Source organism: Erpetoichthys calabaricus, chromosome 1, assembly GCF_900747795.2.
Source record: "Erpetoichthys calabaricus chromosome 1, fErpCal1.3, whole genome shotgun sequence".
Classification (NCBI taxonomy): domain Eukaryota; kingdom Metazoa; phylum Chordata; class Cladistia; order Polypteriformes; family Polypteridae; genus Erpetoichthys; species Erpetoichthys calabaricus.
In genome coordinates, this window is record NC_041394.2 from 276,137,956 (window position 1) to 276,154,559 (window position 16,604).

At 37.5% G+C, this 16,604-nt stretch overlaps 1 protein-coding gene across 14 annotated transcripts in view; it reads left to right on the forward strand.

The window, feature by feature from the left end:
• The window catches only part of shank3a (SH3 and multiple ankyrin repeat domains 3a), a 1,882,192-nt gene that overhangs the window by 1,411,376 nt on the left and 454,212 nt on the right, over positions 1-16,604 (forward strand). For all 14 annotated transcript variants that reach the window (XM_051931529.1, XM_051931540.1, XM_051931542.1 and 11 more), the window contains one exon: positions 5,041-5,154. In XM_051931529.1, coding sequence (XP_051787489.1) covers positions 5,041-5,154 — 114 coding nt within the window. The remainder of the gene's footprint in view (positions 1-5,040; positions 5,155-16,604) is intronic.

The following is a 16,604-nucleotide window of genomic DNA, read 5'->3' on the forward strand; positions in this document are numbered from 1 at the left end:
AGAGAAGAGGGTGTTGGAAAACTGAGAAATTATTTTGGTTAATCAATTATCATTCTTGCTTTCAGCAATGTCGATACTTAATTAAATAATTTGGTAATTGCTCTATAGGAAGGGGTCTCTGGCCATTAGACTTACATCAAGGTAACATTTGTTTTAAGAAACAGAATGATACAATTTATTGATAAATTAAAAGGATTATGGAAATATGATTACTGTATATTATGATTAAGTCACCTGTTGCACACTCCCAGTGCATCATAGGAAAGATTTCCATGGCAATGACTACACAACTATCTGCAGAATAGTGGATAAAAAAGGCAGTAAATAATAGACTTTTAAGAGAAACCCGTAGTAACGAAATAAGTAGCACTGTTGAGTTTCTTGTGTCTCGAAAACCTGCAGTAAGAAATCAAAATTAATTTTTCACTCCAACATGAAACAAAATTAATAAAATACAGTATGCCATCATAACAGACTGCTTCTATGTCTTCTCAGACTGGGCTCAGTTACTGGTACACAGCTTGGCTTGGCAGAATAGATATCAAATTCCAGGTTCACAAGGAGAAGAAGTTGTTAGCTTTTAGCTCCCCAAAGAGTGAGTGGCTCATCAGGTTTTAGGTTTTCTAGGATGCAAGAGGTTATTTTAGGGAATGTAAACAGATTTTTCCCTCAGGAGAAATAAGTGCAGCTAGTTTGTGAGGAAGGTTTAACTTCTCATAATTGGATTAAAGTCACTGCCAGTTACAAAGTCATTGTCTGCTTTTTGACATGTTATTTTATCCATCACAGTTGTCACTTGTTGAATTATAGGTTTTTATTTAGACTGAGGTGTTCATTTGGTGCCATTTGGTCTGAATAATTCTGAAGAGATGTCAGTTCTACTCTGATTTATGCCCTTTTTATTAAATACAGGGCTACGACTGGTACAGTATGAACTACTTAATGTTGGAAGGGATAAAAGAAAAAATATAGACACAGAGTCATTTACTAAGTAGTATGGTACAGAGTTGCACTTTAGGGACCTTTAAATTTTAACTTGCTGTTATTTTGCTTAATAGGTTAAAAGGAGTTGGTTCTGTCTAGACCAAAACACAAAATGATAAACTCCAGTGAGCTAAGCAAATGTCTTAACACTAAAGTCCTCTTGGAAGTGGATTTCATGCTAGAAAGAAAATTAAAGAGATTGATTGTTCAAAGTTCTTTGTTCCAAAGCAAAGGATGCCTAATTGTGTGCATCACTCTCTTATAATGACATAATGTTATGTAACATCTGTGTAATATTGATAGTAACTGTAAAAACACAAAATTGCAATACCAACAATAGAATCAAAAACAAAACTATGTAAATTCCAATTTATCAGTTTAATAACTGGGTGAACAACTGTGCGTTTACAAAAATCACCACAACTGGCAACTTTTTATGTATGGTGAGTGTCCTTAAAGAATTATTTTGATTATTTAATAAATAGTTCACAAGAAAAATACCTTTCAGGAAAGTTATGGGTGAGGAGGGCAGATGTCCGCTGTGCATGGTAGTTCAAAAGAGCTGTGTGCCACCTGGAAAAACAGTGCGCAATTGTAAATGTCATAAGTACTATGTAACTAATAAAGTGCTTTTCTGTACACAATATTTGTATTTTTTTATAACCTGGGGTAAAATTATTGGCAGGCAGGGTGGTGTAGTGGTTAAGGATTTGGACTTCAAACCCTGAGGTTGAAATCCTGCTACTGACACTGTGTGATCATGAGCAAGTCACTTCACATGCCTAAACTCCAATTTGAAAAACAAAAATAATGTAAGCAATTGTATCTCAATTGTTGTAAGTACATGGATAAAAGCTGCAGTTACAGTAAATAATAAGTTTACTAATGTTATTTTTTGGTCACTGGAACGTCATACTCTTTTACAGTTGACCATGAGTAAAACATTCCTTCCATAGATCAATTCTTGCTTTTTCCTGCTTTGCCTAGAGAATTGGCTTATGTTGATATCATTGCAAAATTCAATTTTACAGGAAAGTATATTCTTTTGAACTGAAATGAGTAATAAGCTGTGTTCAGTCTAGTGCTAGGCGGTATACCGGTTCATACCGAAAACCATTTTTTATTTTTTTTATGATATGGATTTTTCTTATACCGCAACACTGGTTTAAATTGCCTAAACGACGTTCGGAATGTGGCGCAGCGGGAAACTGTTTAAGTGGGGACCTTTTTCACTGCTACACCGCTAAACACAGATTTGTTGCACTAGGGCTCTTTTTCACTGCTACACCACCAAATAGTGGGCGGTAGCATAGGTATGCTGCGCGGTGAAAATGGACAGAGAGCATTCCGAAACTGAACTAAAAGTAAAGTTGAACATGTGATGAACAGAAGAACTTTTGCCGAAAAAAAGGAGTCACATCCGTCGCCTGGAGATACTTTAGTTTTAAAAGGTCAGATGTGTAAATACTGTTTCTATACTACTGGATAATACTGCAAGCCAAGTTGTACTTGTTTTTGTACTTGCTAGTGTATGTTTTGCTTGTATTCATTCTGCGATGTGCTATCGACTCGTTCAGAGATGGGCGCAACTCTGAATAGATGGCCTAATTAAACATGTATAACGAAGATATTTTTAAAGTTCTGAACACTCCGTCAGCTAAGTTAATAACTAGTTTTAATTTCACAAAGACATTTATCGTGTGGTGATTGGTAATTATCGTGTGGTTTTGGTAGAGAGCAGAAATATCATGAAGTGAATGGATTCTATGCAGTGATTGCTGCAGGCGCCTGCTCTTAGTGCGGAGGAAGTCAGTTTAAGAAGCGTAGTGACTAACGACTGGGTCGGGGAACACTTAACACAAAGTATTTGATGTGCTGCATTAACTTGTGACGGGGTTTGAGAAAATCTAAACATTGATTTTAGGATGAAGTTTAGTTTACAACATTCTACTTTAATTATAAAATAAACTGAGAATAAAGTGGAAATGTCGACTTTAATCTTAACATAGTCAACATGTCGAATTTATTCTCGACATATAGTTTGTTTTTTTTCTTCCGTGTCCATATTTTTTTTTCTTCACAGTGGCCCTAATGCGCTTCAATAGGGCTATACCACAAACAGTATTATAAATGCAAGTTGCAGTTTTTAATATTTATGTATATAGCTTAGCTTGAAGCAAGGTCCATATTAATGCAGTTTGCCTAAATGATGGTACAGTTGGTAAGATGTCATCACCAAGATTGCACTTGTTTTATTTTATTTTAATTTGGTGAATGCTGTGTAATGCACCTGGGCTTGAAGCCTTGAAGTAATGGTGCAACTATCAGTAATACTATTATGTATTTTATTGTTATTATTTATTAGTTTAAATATTATGCAGTTTAATGATGGTAAAATTGTTTAAAAAGTCACTTTAACGTGTCAGTGGACAGAGATTGTTAACATTAACAGAAAGTGTAGTTGGTTTACAAAAAATATTTACTATTTATTCCTTTTCTAAGACGTATTCACTTTATGGGGCCATGCAAACCTGGATTAATACTTGTGTGCACATTAAAATGTCTTTTTGTACGATGTACAATTCTCATAACAGTCTAATAGGTTATTCTTAGCCAGTCTACTGCAGTAATTGCAGTGGAAAATGTGGTTAACAGCCACTCATGCATGGGGAAAAAAATACTGTCTAATACCGTGAAACTGGCAGAATTTAGAAAAATACCGTGATATAGAATTTTGGTAATACCGCCCACCTCTAGTTCAGTCTAACCTGCACTATGTTCCATTTTTACTTTCTCGTATATGAAGTATAGGGAAAGTATTGGAATCCTCCAAAAATTCCATTTCGTGATTTTGATGAATCTCAACATTTTAGACCTCCATTAAAATACCATTTTTGGAATTATGTCTGTGTGTATGTGTGTTAGTGTGTGTATGTAAACACGATAACTTGAGTACACGTTCACTTAGGTCAACCAAATTTTGCATCCAAATATTAGGTGCAAAATGTAGATTTCTATCAACTTTTAGGCTATTTCTGGTAACCGGAAGTTCTAATTTACCTTTTTTTCATGATTGTTCTTTAATGTATATAGTGTAGAAATATAATCATTGTCTTGTGGTTTACTCCTCAAATATCCATCCCCATATCTGAGTATACAAGAAAGTCTAGGGGAGACCACTCCCGATTTTTGAACTGGTGCTTGTCTGTTATCATGCCTTTCACCATTTGGTAATTCACCCATAGTTCCCAAAACTCCATAGGTCAACCCAACTACACCCCTACCCCAGTTGTCATTCAAGTAAGAGTGCTTTATAGTGCTCGATACTTCACACAAGGAGGTTGATAGAACGGAATGGAGACGAGAGCCAGAATACATTCAAGAGTGCCAGTAGCCAACAACAAAAAACAGTGCTTACTAATCATTGACCGTTGTTTCTTCCTTGCTTCACCAAACTTTCTCTTTCCATTTCATAATGTGATGACATATGTTTATTCCTGTCCAGTCATCCTTCCACGTTCGTGGTTGGTGGTACTATTCATGTTGCCCATCAGTCACTTTTGCTGCATCTTTTTTTTTGCATAGAGCATGATATAAGTACTGTGGAAAGCATGTAAGTTAACATATTAATAACAAATATTAGTAAAATTAAAATGTATTAACAATTCTAGCGTGTGTGGTGGAGGGATGGTTTACCCCTTAATATTGGTATATTAAAATGTCCTTTCGTAGTGGATACCTAGAGCTCTAAATGTATTATCCTGCCAAATTTCTAAATGGGAAATAGTAATTTTGTTGATGAGTGAGTAAGTGAGTCAAGTCGGTCAACTTTGCTTTCTTTCTGTACAGTATGTATAGATTTGGTAGAGACTGATGGTATATCTCATTTGAATGGATGGTGCCTTTGCTCCTAAACACAAGCATAATTTGAATTACCAATACTAAGATGAAATATTGTGCTTCATATAAAGTGTATATATATATATATATATATATAATATATATATATATAAACAGTATAAATATTAATATATATATATTTAATTTCCCTTACAGTGCTGAGTATTGGTGAAGGTGGATTTTGGGAAGGAACTGTAAAAGGCCGAACAGGCTGGTTCCCAGCAGAATGTGTGGAGGAGGTCCAGATGAGGCAGTATGATCCACGACAAGGTAAGGAATCAGTCTTTCTTCTCTTTGTGCCCTTGTATTTTCCTGCTTATGGTGTTCTTGTGATGGTGGCTTTATGTCCTTGTCCTGGTACAAGCCAATCAGTTTCTTACTCAGCTTTGATGCTTTTACATCAGAAATATTTATGCTATTTTATCACAGTAGTTATTGTGCATGTTTTTCCTAAGAGTTCTTGTATTTTTTTCTTTCATAATATCAATGTTTCTCGCACCAAAATCAGTGAAATAGTAACTTATACATGTTAAATACAAGAATACCAGTTCAGAAGTTTGCTAATGCTGCAGTTTCATAAAGCACATAATCATATCTGTGTCTGAATGAGCAGAATTTGTTGCAACCCCACTAAGTAACTAGGTTATTATAATAGCAAGCTGTATACACTGAGTGATTATTAGGCATGGTTGGTATAAGAACATCTCAGTAAAAGGTTAGGCATGGAAAGGTGAACTGTCTTTCCTTTTTAACATTGTTAAGAATTCAGAAATGTCAACATTTCAAGGCACAGTCACTTAGCATGGCATTGAATGAAAAATCTTTATTAATTCAGGTCTAAGGGGATTTTGAATCCAGTATAATATAATAAGTTTTTAGCAAGCAAATACAGCTCAAAAATGTTCTCCTATGAATTGATACTGTGTTATAATATCTTAATTTCTATATTGGGGTTCATTATTTTCTTGAAAATTATATATATAGACATTTTCAGGTATTTTTGGAATTTTCTGTGGTGGAACTTTCTAGTAGTTTTTATACTTTTGTTTCTTTTTATACTTTTTATGTGAAAGCTTCAGTGAGAGTGTGTATGGCAAGCCAAAATATCATATTAAGATGCCTCTTAATCATTTAAAAATATGTTCCAATGACAGTGAATAAATGTCTGCCTGAATATCTGCATACCATTTTTTACATTATTACATTATGGACAAATATAATTAATTCCTTCACACATACCCTCAAATATTTTTGACATACTGTGTGTACAGTATAATAATTTTGACATATGAAGAAGGAAAGAAGAAACAAAGCAAATACATACAAATAGCACAAATAACTAAAAAGAAACCCTACTTATGAAATCTAAAACCACCAACCCAAAACAACACAAAGAAAACTGACTCCATAATAAATATACAGCACTTAATATTTACTTTCTACAATACAAGACCTCTTGTAGAGATGAGATGAGCATCACTGTGTATAAGTTTAAGCAATATGTGCAAATGCACAAAGGAGTAACCCAAGCTAATACTTTATTTAGAAAGGAGAACCTTTTTTTTTTTTAATATTTTTATTTTATTAATTTTCATTGTAATCATTCCATACAAACAGATCAATTTATAACCCAACAAATTTGAAAAGAAAGGAGAACCTTAACTGAATAAATGAAAAATTTAACAGTTGTTCCTCCTATAGACTACAATTTACAGTGTTGTTTATTATTTTGCTACAGTTGTACAACATATAATTGTATAACTGGCATAAGGTTGCAAGGCCTAGAATGAGAAGAAGAGTGGCTCATAATGGGTGGGGCTTAAAAGGTTAGTACATTTAAATACATTTAATATATTTAAATGAGAACTCACACTGGAGGGCTCTTGCAAATGCAAGTGTGGCTGTAAGAGGTATTTATTTAACCAATGACCCAAGAGTAATATCTCTGAGGGCACTGACATAAGATAGAGGCATTGGGGAATGACAGGTGGATTAGAGAGTTTACCAAGAACAATGTGTTAGAAATATACTGTATTAGTCCCTGTTTTATTTATCGAACTTAAATAGATAGATAGAGCTTTATTTGTCCCCAGGGGGAACTTTGGCTTTTTACTGAAGCTATTTAAATAAATAATACATAAATAGGTAGATAAGTAAGTAAATAAATAAATGTGCAAACACACTTTCAATTGGCATTTCTGACCCTAGGTTTAATATGATAGTCTGTCAGACACTGTGAAAGAATCACAAACACAAAGATAAAGGTTTGGGGTAGCCACCCCGTACACTTGAAAGCAAGCAAGGAAAAAATTAATATAAATTGTCTTTTCAGGGCAGCACAGTGGTAGTGCTGCTGCCTCGCAGTTAGAAGATCTGGGTTCGCTTCCCGGGTCCTCCCTGCGTGGAGTTTGCATGTTCTCCCCGTGTCTGCATGGGTTTCCTCCGGGTGCTCCAGTTTCCTCCCACAGTCCAAAGACATGCAGGTTAGGTGCATTGGCGATCCTAAATTGTCCCTAGTGTGTGCTTGGTGTGTGTGTGTGTGTGCCCTGTGGTAGGCTGGTGCCTTGCCCGGGGTTTGTTTCCTGCCTTGCACCCTGTGTTGGCTGGGATTGGCTCCAGCAGACCCCCTGTGACCCAATAATTAGGATATAGCTGGTTGGATGATGGATGAATGGATGTCTTTTCAGATGGAGCTCAAGAATAAACTGATTAACAATTAACAAAATGGTGGTTATACAGAGTTGTGACAGGAAGGTGTGGGTCCTGGAGAGCCAGAACCGATGAGTTGATCATGCAGGATTTCCTTCGGTAGGTCTGCAGAGGTAGAAGGAGAGAAAGTGTTATCTGACAATGTCATCCTCTGGTCCGGTGAACATTTACAACTGTTCAAGCCTGTAAACTGTTTTACATGCATGTGTGTGACAACACATATTTCATAAGTAATTATATCTTTATATAAAATAGCATCACACAACTATAAGCTCATTGTGGGAAGTGCAGTAAATATTACCAAAAGAGTTAATCACGTTAGGCATACTGTTTATGTTAGTTACTTTATTTTCCATGTGATAATAAGCTAGGTGACCATAATTGTGGAACTGAGTTTCCCATAGTTTTATAATTTAACTAGTTGTATTATTGCTGAGGGTTAATTGGAGGTATCAGAAGTACGAAGTTAGTAACTAAGTACTTTACTGTAAATATTTTTTTTGTTGTTTTTTTATTATATACAGCACTGGGCCTCATGTATAATGCCATCCATAGAATTCACACTATAACATGGCGTACGGACAAAAGTGGAAATGTTAGTACGCACAAAAAAAAATCCAGATGCATAAATCTGTGCATTCGCCAACTTCCCCGTTCTTCCACTACATAAATCCCGGTCAGCATGAAAAGTAACACACATGCACACGCCTGCTGTCCCGCCCCAACTCCTCCCAGAATTATGCCTCTTTGAATATGCAAATCAGTATAAATAGCCCTTAAACTCAGCCTTCTGTGAAAAGACAATGGCAAAGGCACGGGGCAAAATAGAAGAATTTCAGCGAATATCAAGTGGAGGCAAGGAAAAACGTACTATTTGTTGGTTTAAACAGTGGTATTAACAACAAAAGGAAGTTGATCGAGTGACAGAGTGTTGGAGAAACTCGAAAGCTCAAGTTCACAAAGTCACACGGTGCCCGAAATAAAAAAGTAGTTGTCACATATCAAAGTCGCCGTGAAAAGGTGAGTTGTAGCCCACCCTCTGAGAGTCATATGAAAGCTTATTAGGGTACAAAGAAAAAAAATATATACACACAGTGGGGAAAAAGGCACGAAATGTCAACTTTAATCTCTAAATTTCCACTTTAATCATGTAGTTTATTTTGTCATTAAAGTAGAACATCATAAACTTCATCTTAAAATTGTTTAATTTACTAGTTTCTCAAATCCCATCGTAACTAAAGTAGCACATTAAATGCTTTGTTTTGTATTTGATCTTCTATGTGCTTCGTAATATTACAGCTCTCTGAGTAATTAAAATACTGAGATGTATACGTGATATCATTTTCATGATGATAGGAGTTAAAGCATGTTATCAAACATGAAAACACGGTGGCACAGTGATTGTTCATATCTCACGCAAGATGCTTGCTGTGCCATGTGCGACTTTCAATGAAATACTTTATTGTAGTAGTCTCTTTCAAACATACTTACCCCCAATTCCTGTCCTTACTTTTCTTTATCCAAATACCCAATCACCACACAATCAGCTCTGTAATAGACGTTAAGCCATCTGTAAGCTTAGAACGCTGATTCTTCAAAACTTTTAAGAAACATTGAAATATCTCCGTAGTACATGTTTAGTTATTCTGTCCATCTGTCCTTCCAATGTCGCACCAGCCCCAACGAGAATACAGCACGAGGCAGGAACAATCTGTGAACGGAGCGCAAGATTCTTGCTAGCGCAGCAACACTGTGTCCTCATATGTTTAATTATTAACAATATAGATTATTTAAATGGCGTTAAAGTTTTATCTGTATTATATAATAAACATATTTTGCTGCATTTCATCTTAAAAATGATATCGTCATCATATGTAAATACGTGCTTTATAAAGTGGCTCAGGGTGTGCAATATTATAACTGTAATGCAAGTTTACAGTGACGTGATTGTACTTATAAGTACTAACAGTTCTACAAGGTGCAATTGATGGACTGATTGAGTGCGTTTATAGTTCTTGGGATGAAACTGTTTCTGAACCGCAAGGAAAGGCTCTGAAGCATTTGCCGTATGAGAGCAGTTCAATGGACAGCATGGCTGAGGCAGCGTGTGCTTGTTGCTGTATACTGATAATTCTCTTTCCGATCAGCTGCTGTAGATCTGTGATTCCCCACTCAGATACAGTGATATAAATATTCCGAGTGGTGCAGTGAGAGTAATATGGAAAAAGATGATGCGCTGTGGCAACCCTGGGAGCAGCTGAAAGAAGAAAAAGAAAATGCAGTGAGAGTAACAACGCTAAAGCAGCTATGGTATTTGGAATACTTTGGCTATTCCCTGGACCATTATATTGTTACAGGTTAATTACAATCAGATGCCTTAAACTAATAAACAATATGCAGTTAATTTCAGTGTATATGATAAAGCCGTGTCAAGGATGTGGATCTAAGAAAGAAAGGGTAACCACACAGGAACAGTAGCACTGCTTTGACGCTGGGTGCCGCCAGTTTGCAAAACCAAGCTGAGAACTTGTGTACGCCAGGGAAGGAGTTACCGTGAAAATGTGTGTGGCTTTACGCCAAGTTTAGGTTTTATACATCGCGATTTGAACATGGAAACGTTCGTACACAACATTTTTGTGTGTACGCACCGTTTACACATGAGGCCCCTGATGTTTACAAGCTGCACATTAATGTGGCCCATGGAATGAATTGAATGTTTTAAGCATTTTACAGATAAGAATAGGTGAAAAGAAACAATATACTCTGTACAATGTCTACCTTCTCTATGCTCTGTCTGTGGAGGACCAGTTTACTGAGCTGCACAAGTGTTTAAACTGACCAAGGCATGCCATCACACCTGGATTGTGTTGTACCCAGGGTTGAAGTAGGCCAGTACACAGCACCAGCACTTCCCTGAGTCTGTTTGTGTCTGAGTGTAGTGGCATATCACTGTCTGACCTTGAAGGGGCACCCCAGTTCTCCATGATATTTTATGTAATTTTACCATTAATGTCCCCCAGCCCACCCCATTTTTTTGAAGTTTATGTATACAAGTGCGCATAACAATCTAATCTGGATTGATTTTGGATAAGGTTAATACCACACTTTGAGGTGGATGTACTCAAGGAGGCCACTGACTAACCACATCTCCTTCATCCACTTCACAACTCATTTTCTTTGCAGCTCACCACTGTCTCTCTTTTTCTTGTGCTGTGCACCTGCCCTTCTTCACATGCCACCAGCCCAGTTTCTCTGCATGATAACAGTTACAGCTTATACAGTGGCAGTCTTCTTCTTGTGACATTCAATTGCATGAAATTCACGCCCCATTTCCCCACATGATTACTTTTCAGCACCAAACCAAAAAAAGACACATTGTCTAAGAATATATCCCTCGCTACAGCATTATTACCGACGAATATCAACAAACAAAAAGCATGTGTCATCTAATTTCAGTCAAATAAGTCAAAGTGTTTTTGAGATTTTGGGATATTTCGTTTTTCTATTGTAGTGTTTTTTTCCCCCCTAAATATTGATATACTAGCAAAATACCCGCGCTTTGCAGCGGAGAAGTAGTGTGTTAAAGAGGTTATGAAAAAGTAAAGGAAACATTTTAAAAATAACGTAACATGATTGTCAATGTAATTGTGTTGTCATTGTTATGAGTGTTGCTGTCATATATATATATACATATACACATATACACACACATATACACACATATAGAGATATATTATATATACATATACACATATATTTTTTATATATATATATACACACATACATACATACATACATACATATACACACATAGATGCACTTACAATAACATAGAAATCAATATAAACAACATTAACATCATTATCATATGAGAATATGAAGTAATATATAAGAAGCACATTTCATATAAATATAAATTATTAAACAGTAAAATCTTCTTCTATAATTTGCTACTGTGGCTTTTCGTTGGTCTGTCCAGGATGTTAAATCACCTGTAGCTTGCAAACCGTTTCACCTATTGACTTTAAATGTGGTACACATATAATACGTCACGTCCGCTATCCGCTTTATGGGTGATGATTGTATTACTCTTTTTATGTTTATTTTATTTTAGAATCAACTCCTATCTGCGTACACCAGGGCGGCTGTGGGCAGATGCGTATGGTGTATTCACTCCATGTTATCGTGCATTGCGCTGTCACTGGTATTTTGATAAAAGAATTTGAACAATATATAAGAAGCGTATAAATTATTAAACAGTAAAACATTAACATTTAAGAAGTAAAGTTACATTGAGTACTACTGCAGTGCCTTCGGGTATACCTAATTTTTTCTTTGCCCATTACATGCTTAAATGTATACATTTTTTGGTGTACCTACCCGAGAACACGCGACATATAACCGACCGTGGGAGAAGCATGGATTTTAAACATGCGTTGAGTTCATCTGCTGGTCTCCCTCGTGGAATAACTGGTAATGTTTGAGTAAAATCTACAGCGAGTAAAACGACATTACCTCCTTTTTTTTTTTTTACGATCTCTGAGATCTTGCTTTTTTCGGATCAAGGCTTCATAAGCTCTTTTATGTTCCATGGTGTACTTAATAAGTACTAATTATCCCAAACCATCATCTTTGAATGTTGCAAGACTTTCGCCTTGTATGTAGATCGGGGTAATTACATTCATTGCATTCCTAGTCTGAATCACAATCTGATTGTATGGGTGGTTACCTGGCACTGTAGGGTTGCCACCCGTCCTTTAAAATACGGAATCGTGCCGCGTTTGAGAATGAAATTGCGCGTCCCGTTTTGAAACAATACTGGACGGGATTTATCCCGTATTTTTTTTATCATTTTTTTTTTAAAGCAGCGTCTCATGCAAATCATCCCACACGCATTTTATGAAGATGCCTCCTTTCCTACTTTTGATTGGGTAATACTTGATGTCATCGTTAGTTTGATTGGTGTTTTTAACTGTCCAGTGAGGAGGGCGTGTCTTTTAAGTACAGTCTGCAAAGTGTTGGCACTGAGATGTGGCGTCAGCGCCATAGTTGAAGCCCCTAACGTTGCGGTCAGCAAGTCGGCTAACATCCGCCATGTGCCGTCTTTCAGTTGCGAGAAGCAGATCATAGAATGGTTGAAACTGTTGCCCCTAACGTTGCGCCACGGCGTGTGGTTCGTTTATACCTCGTGTGTTCTCATTAAACTTTTATCTCGCGAAAATGTTATTGCAATCCGCAGCGGGAGCATTTCTATAAACTTAATTTAAACTTACGTTTTACACCGTGCTTTCTTTCCCTTATGAACATGCTTGTATGCTTAACTCGCTCCGTTCTCAATTGTTTAATTAATTTTTTGCTCTTAGCTGTTCGCAGCTCTTCCTCCATTTCCCCCTACTTCGTTCTTTTATCTCGCGAATATGTTATTGCAATCCTTAACGGGAGCGTTTCAATAAACTGATTGAAAATAGTTTTGCATTTACCTTTTTAGTAAAAGGTGAGCTTTTAAGCCTGAGAAATCAGCCCGTAAATGCACACTTTAATTGCACATGTGTTAATATGTATGGTTACACAGTATTAAAAGACAGTGAACAACGTCAGTTACCTTTGTTCCCGCGTTTGATAAAAGGTGAGCTTTTAAGCCTGAGAAATCACCCCGTAAATGCACACGTTTAATTGCACATGTGTTAATATGTATGCTTACACAGTATTAAAAGACAGTCAAAAATTAACGTCATTTACCTTCGTTCCCGCGTGTGACTCGTGCTGTAAATCTCTTCCTTGTTTTTAGTTCACGTGATTACGTAGGAGGCGTGATGACGCGATACGTGACTCCGCCTCCTCCATTACAGTGTATGGACAAAAAATATGTTCCAGTTATGACCATTACGCTTTGAATTTCGAAATGAAACCTGCCTAACTTTTGTAAGTAAGCTGTAAGGAATGAGCCTGCCAAATTTCAGCCTTCCACCTACACGGGAAGTTGGAGAATTAGTGATGAGTGAGTCAGTGAGTCAGTCAGTCAGTCAGTGAGGGCTTTGCCTTTTATTATTATAGATTGAAATACACCGCATCTAATGCATAGAGCCTATGAATGTGATTAGATGTGAAGCCCATATTTACTTCTCAAACAAAGCACAGATATAAGATAGTCATGTTGTCTGTTGCATCAGTGTAAATAATTCAACAGATCTACAGTCTGAATGTTGTAAATACCTCAGGATAGGATCTTAAAAACTCAAAAATTTATATTAATATTAATTAGGGATAACGCTACATTGCAACACAACTGCAATACAATTTTGCTTTCAAAATGACTGCATTTAAAAAGGACTGTTCAATAGAGTAACAGGTCTGAAAACATCAGTGATGTATAATGGATACAGCTAAAAAATAAGAAAATGTGAAATTAGAAAGATACGGAACATATGAATAGCCATGGCAAAACAGCCTTGTTTAAAACATTCACGGGACTTTAAAAAATAAGTGTGATCGACCTGTGGCAATTCACAAACTTTCAAACTGTGCAGAGGCAAAACTATACTGATAAGACTAAGGCAGAAATCTATCAATAAGCACAGCAAGTCCATATCAAAGATCATTTCTACAGTGGTGTTCCCTTACAGCCATATGAAAAAATTTGGGAACCCCTCTTAATCCATCCATCCATTTTCCAACCCGCTGAATCCGAACACAGGGTCACGGGGGTCTGCTGGAGCCAATCCCAGCCAACACAGGGCACAAGGCAGGAACCAATCCCGGGCAGGGTGCCAACCCCTCTTAATTCTTTGAATTTTTGTTTATCATTGGCTGAGCTTTCAAAGTAGTAGCTTCCTTTTAATATATGACATACCTTATGGAAACAGTAGTATTTCAAATGTGCCCGTACTTTCATAATTTTGTTGCAGCCTATCAAAGACTTGCTGATCATGTTTTATAGACTCAATATACATTGGCTTTTCACTCGGCGCGGGGGGCGTGCATTCATCTCGGATTATTATATCCAGCTAGTCTGCTAGACTAATCTGCTACATGGCTGCGTTTGAAAAACCGACTTATCCTGGATGAGTTTCACTGGCATTAATGATTAGGAATCTGGTTGGAACAAAACCCTGCAGCCACAGGGGTTCACCAGGGCCGAGTTTGGGAAACACTGCTGAACACAGACGAAACCGACTCAGGTGAGGAGTTGGGGTGGGCAAAGTAGTTGCAGCTATTGATTATTCAGTGTTGATTGCCTGGGTGTCTGATCTGCTCGACGGGATCATAAATAAAAGGAAAACAATATGAAGGCAATTTCACAGGTGATCCTGTGGTATAGCGGGTCCACAGCTTCCCTTCAAAAGGCCATTTTTAAGTAAATAATCATCGCACTCACAACGTAGCGAGGGGCGTGGAAGTGTGGCTGAAACGGTTTCCGGGCGGAGTCATGCTGGGGGTGTTTCTCCCCTGTGCAGTGTGCGAGCGAGTGAGGAGAGAGAGAAAGCAAGCTCGAAGGCAGTGTGTTCCTGTGGTATAGCGGGTCCATAGCTCCCCTTCAAAAGGTCATTTTTAATCAGGCAACTGACAGTAGTGGAGTCAGGCACAGAGAAGGTCAGCTGCTGAGAGAGCGTCTCGACTGTTGCAGGGCCTGCATCGGTGAAGCAGGTGAGTCGCTAATGAAACAGAGGCACAGGGCTTATTGGTTTTTAACGACTGCTTCCTTCATTGTGTTTTAACCTCAGTTTTAAAGGATTGTTTTAAGGATCCCATGGGATACCCCTCGCAAACTGTTTTAGACGTTGCATACAGCAATTCACATTTGCGAGAAACATGCCTCTATGAACAGTCAACGGGGCTCAGAGGTGCATGTGAACTCTAGCACAGACAAACATAAATGACGCCATGTTTTCCGAGCCGTCGCGTCCGAGTTGGTGGGCGTGGCTCAGCGAGTTGTCGTCGTATCCAATGGTCTTAGAGTTGGTGGGCGTGGTTGTCTTGCGTGCTTTCCATGGGTGTCTACTTGTCGGCGGCTTAGTGAATTATATATATAGATTGGGTTGGTTGAATTCATCCGACCCTCGACTTTAACAAGGGCCCCAGTCCCAGAACTAGCCTCACAGCATGATGGAATCTCCACCAAATTTGACAGTAGGTAGGAGGTGTTTTTCTTGGAATGTGGTGTTCTTCTTCTGCCATGCAAAGCACTTTTTGTTATGACCAAATTCCTCGATTTTTGTCTCATCAGTACAAAGCACTTTGTTCCAAAATGAATCTGGCTTGTCTAAATGAGCATTTGCATACAACAAGCGACTCTGTTTGTGGCGTGAGTGCAGAAAGGGCTTCTTTCTCATCACCCTGCCATACAGATGTTCTTTGTACAAATTGCGCTGAATTGTAGAGCGATGTACAGATACACCATCTGCAGCAAAGATGTTCTTGCAGGTCTTTGGAGGTGATCTGTGGGTTGTCTGTAACCATTCTCACAATCCTACACATGTACCGCTCCTGTATTTTTCTTACAGCAACTGTGCCTGTGGCCTTCCATTTCCTGATTACATTCCTTACAGTTAAAACCGACAGTTTAAACCTCTGAGAGAGCTTTTTGTAGCCTTCCCCTAAACCATGATACTGAACAATCTTTGTTTTTAGATCTTTTGAGAGTTGCTTTGAGGAACCCATGCTGTCACTCTTCATAGAAGAGTCAAAAGGAAGCACAACTTGCAATTGACCACCTTAAATACCATTTCTCATGATTGCACACACCTGTCTATGAAGTTCGAGGCTTAACGAGCTAATCCAACCAATTTGGTGTTGCAAGTATTCAGTATTGAGCAGCTACATGCATTCAAATCAGCAAAATTACAAGGGTACCAAACTTTTGCACAGCCAGTTTTTCACATTTGATTTAATTACAACTAAATACTGCTTCACTAAAAATCATTGTTCGGAAAACACCCCAGTTCTCAGATGTTCCTAGGAAATGAAAGACATACCACCGTTATCTTTTTTGTTGAAAGTAGAATAAATTATTA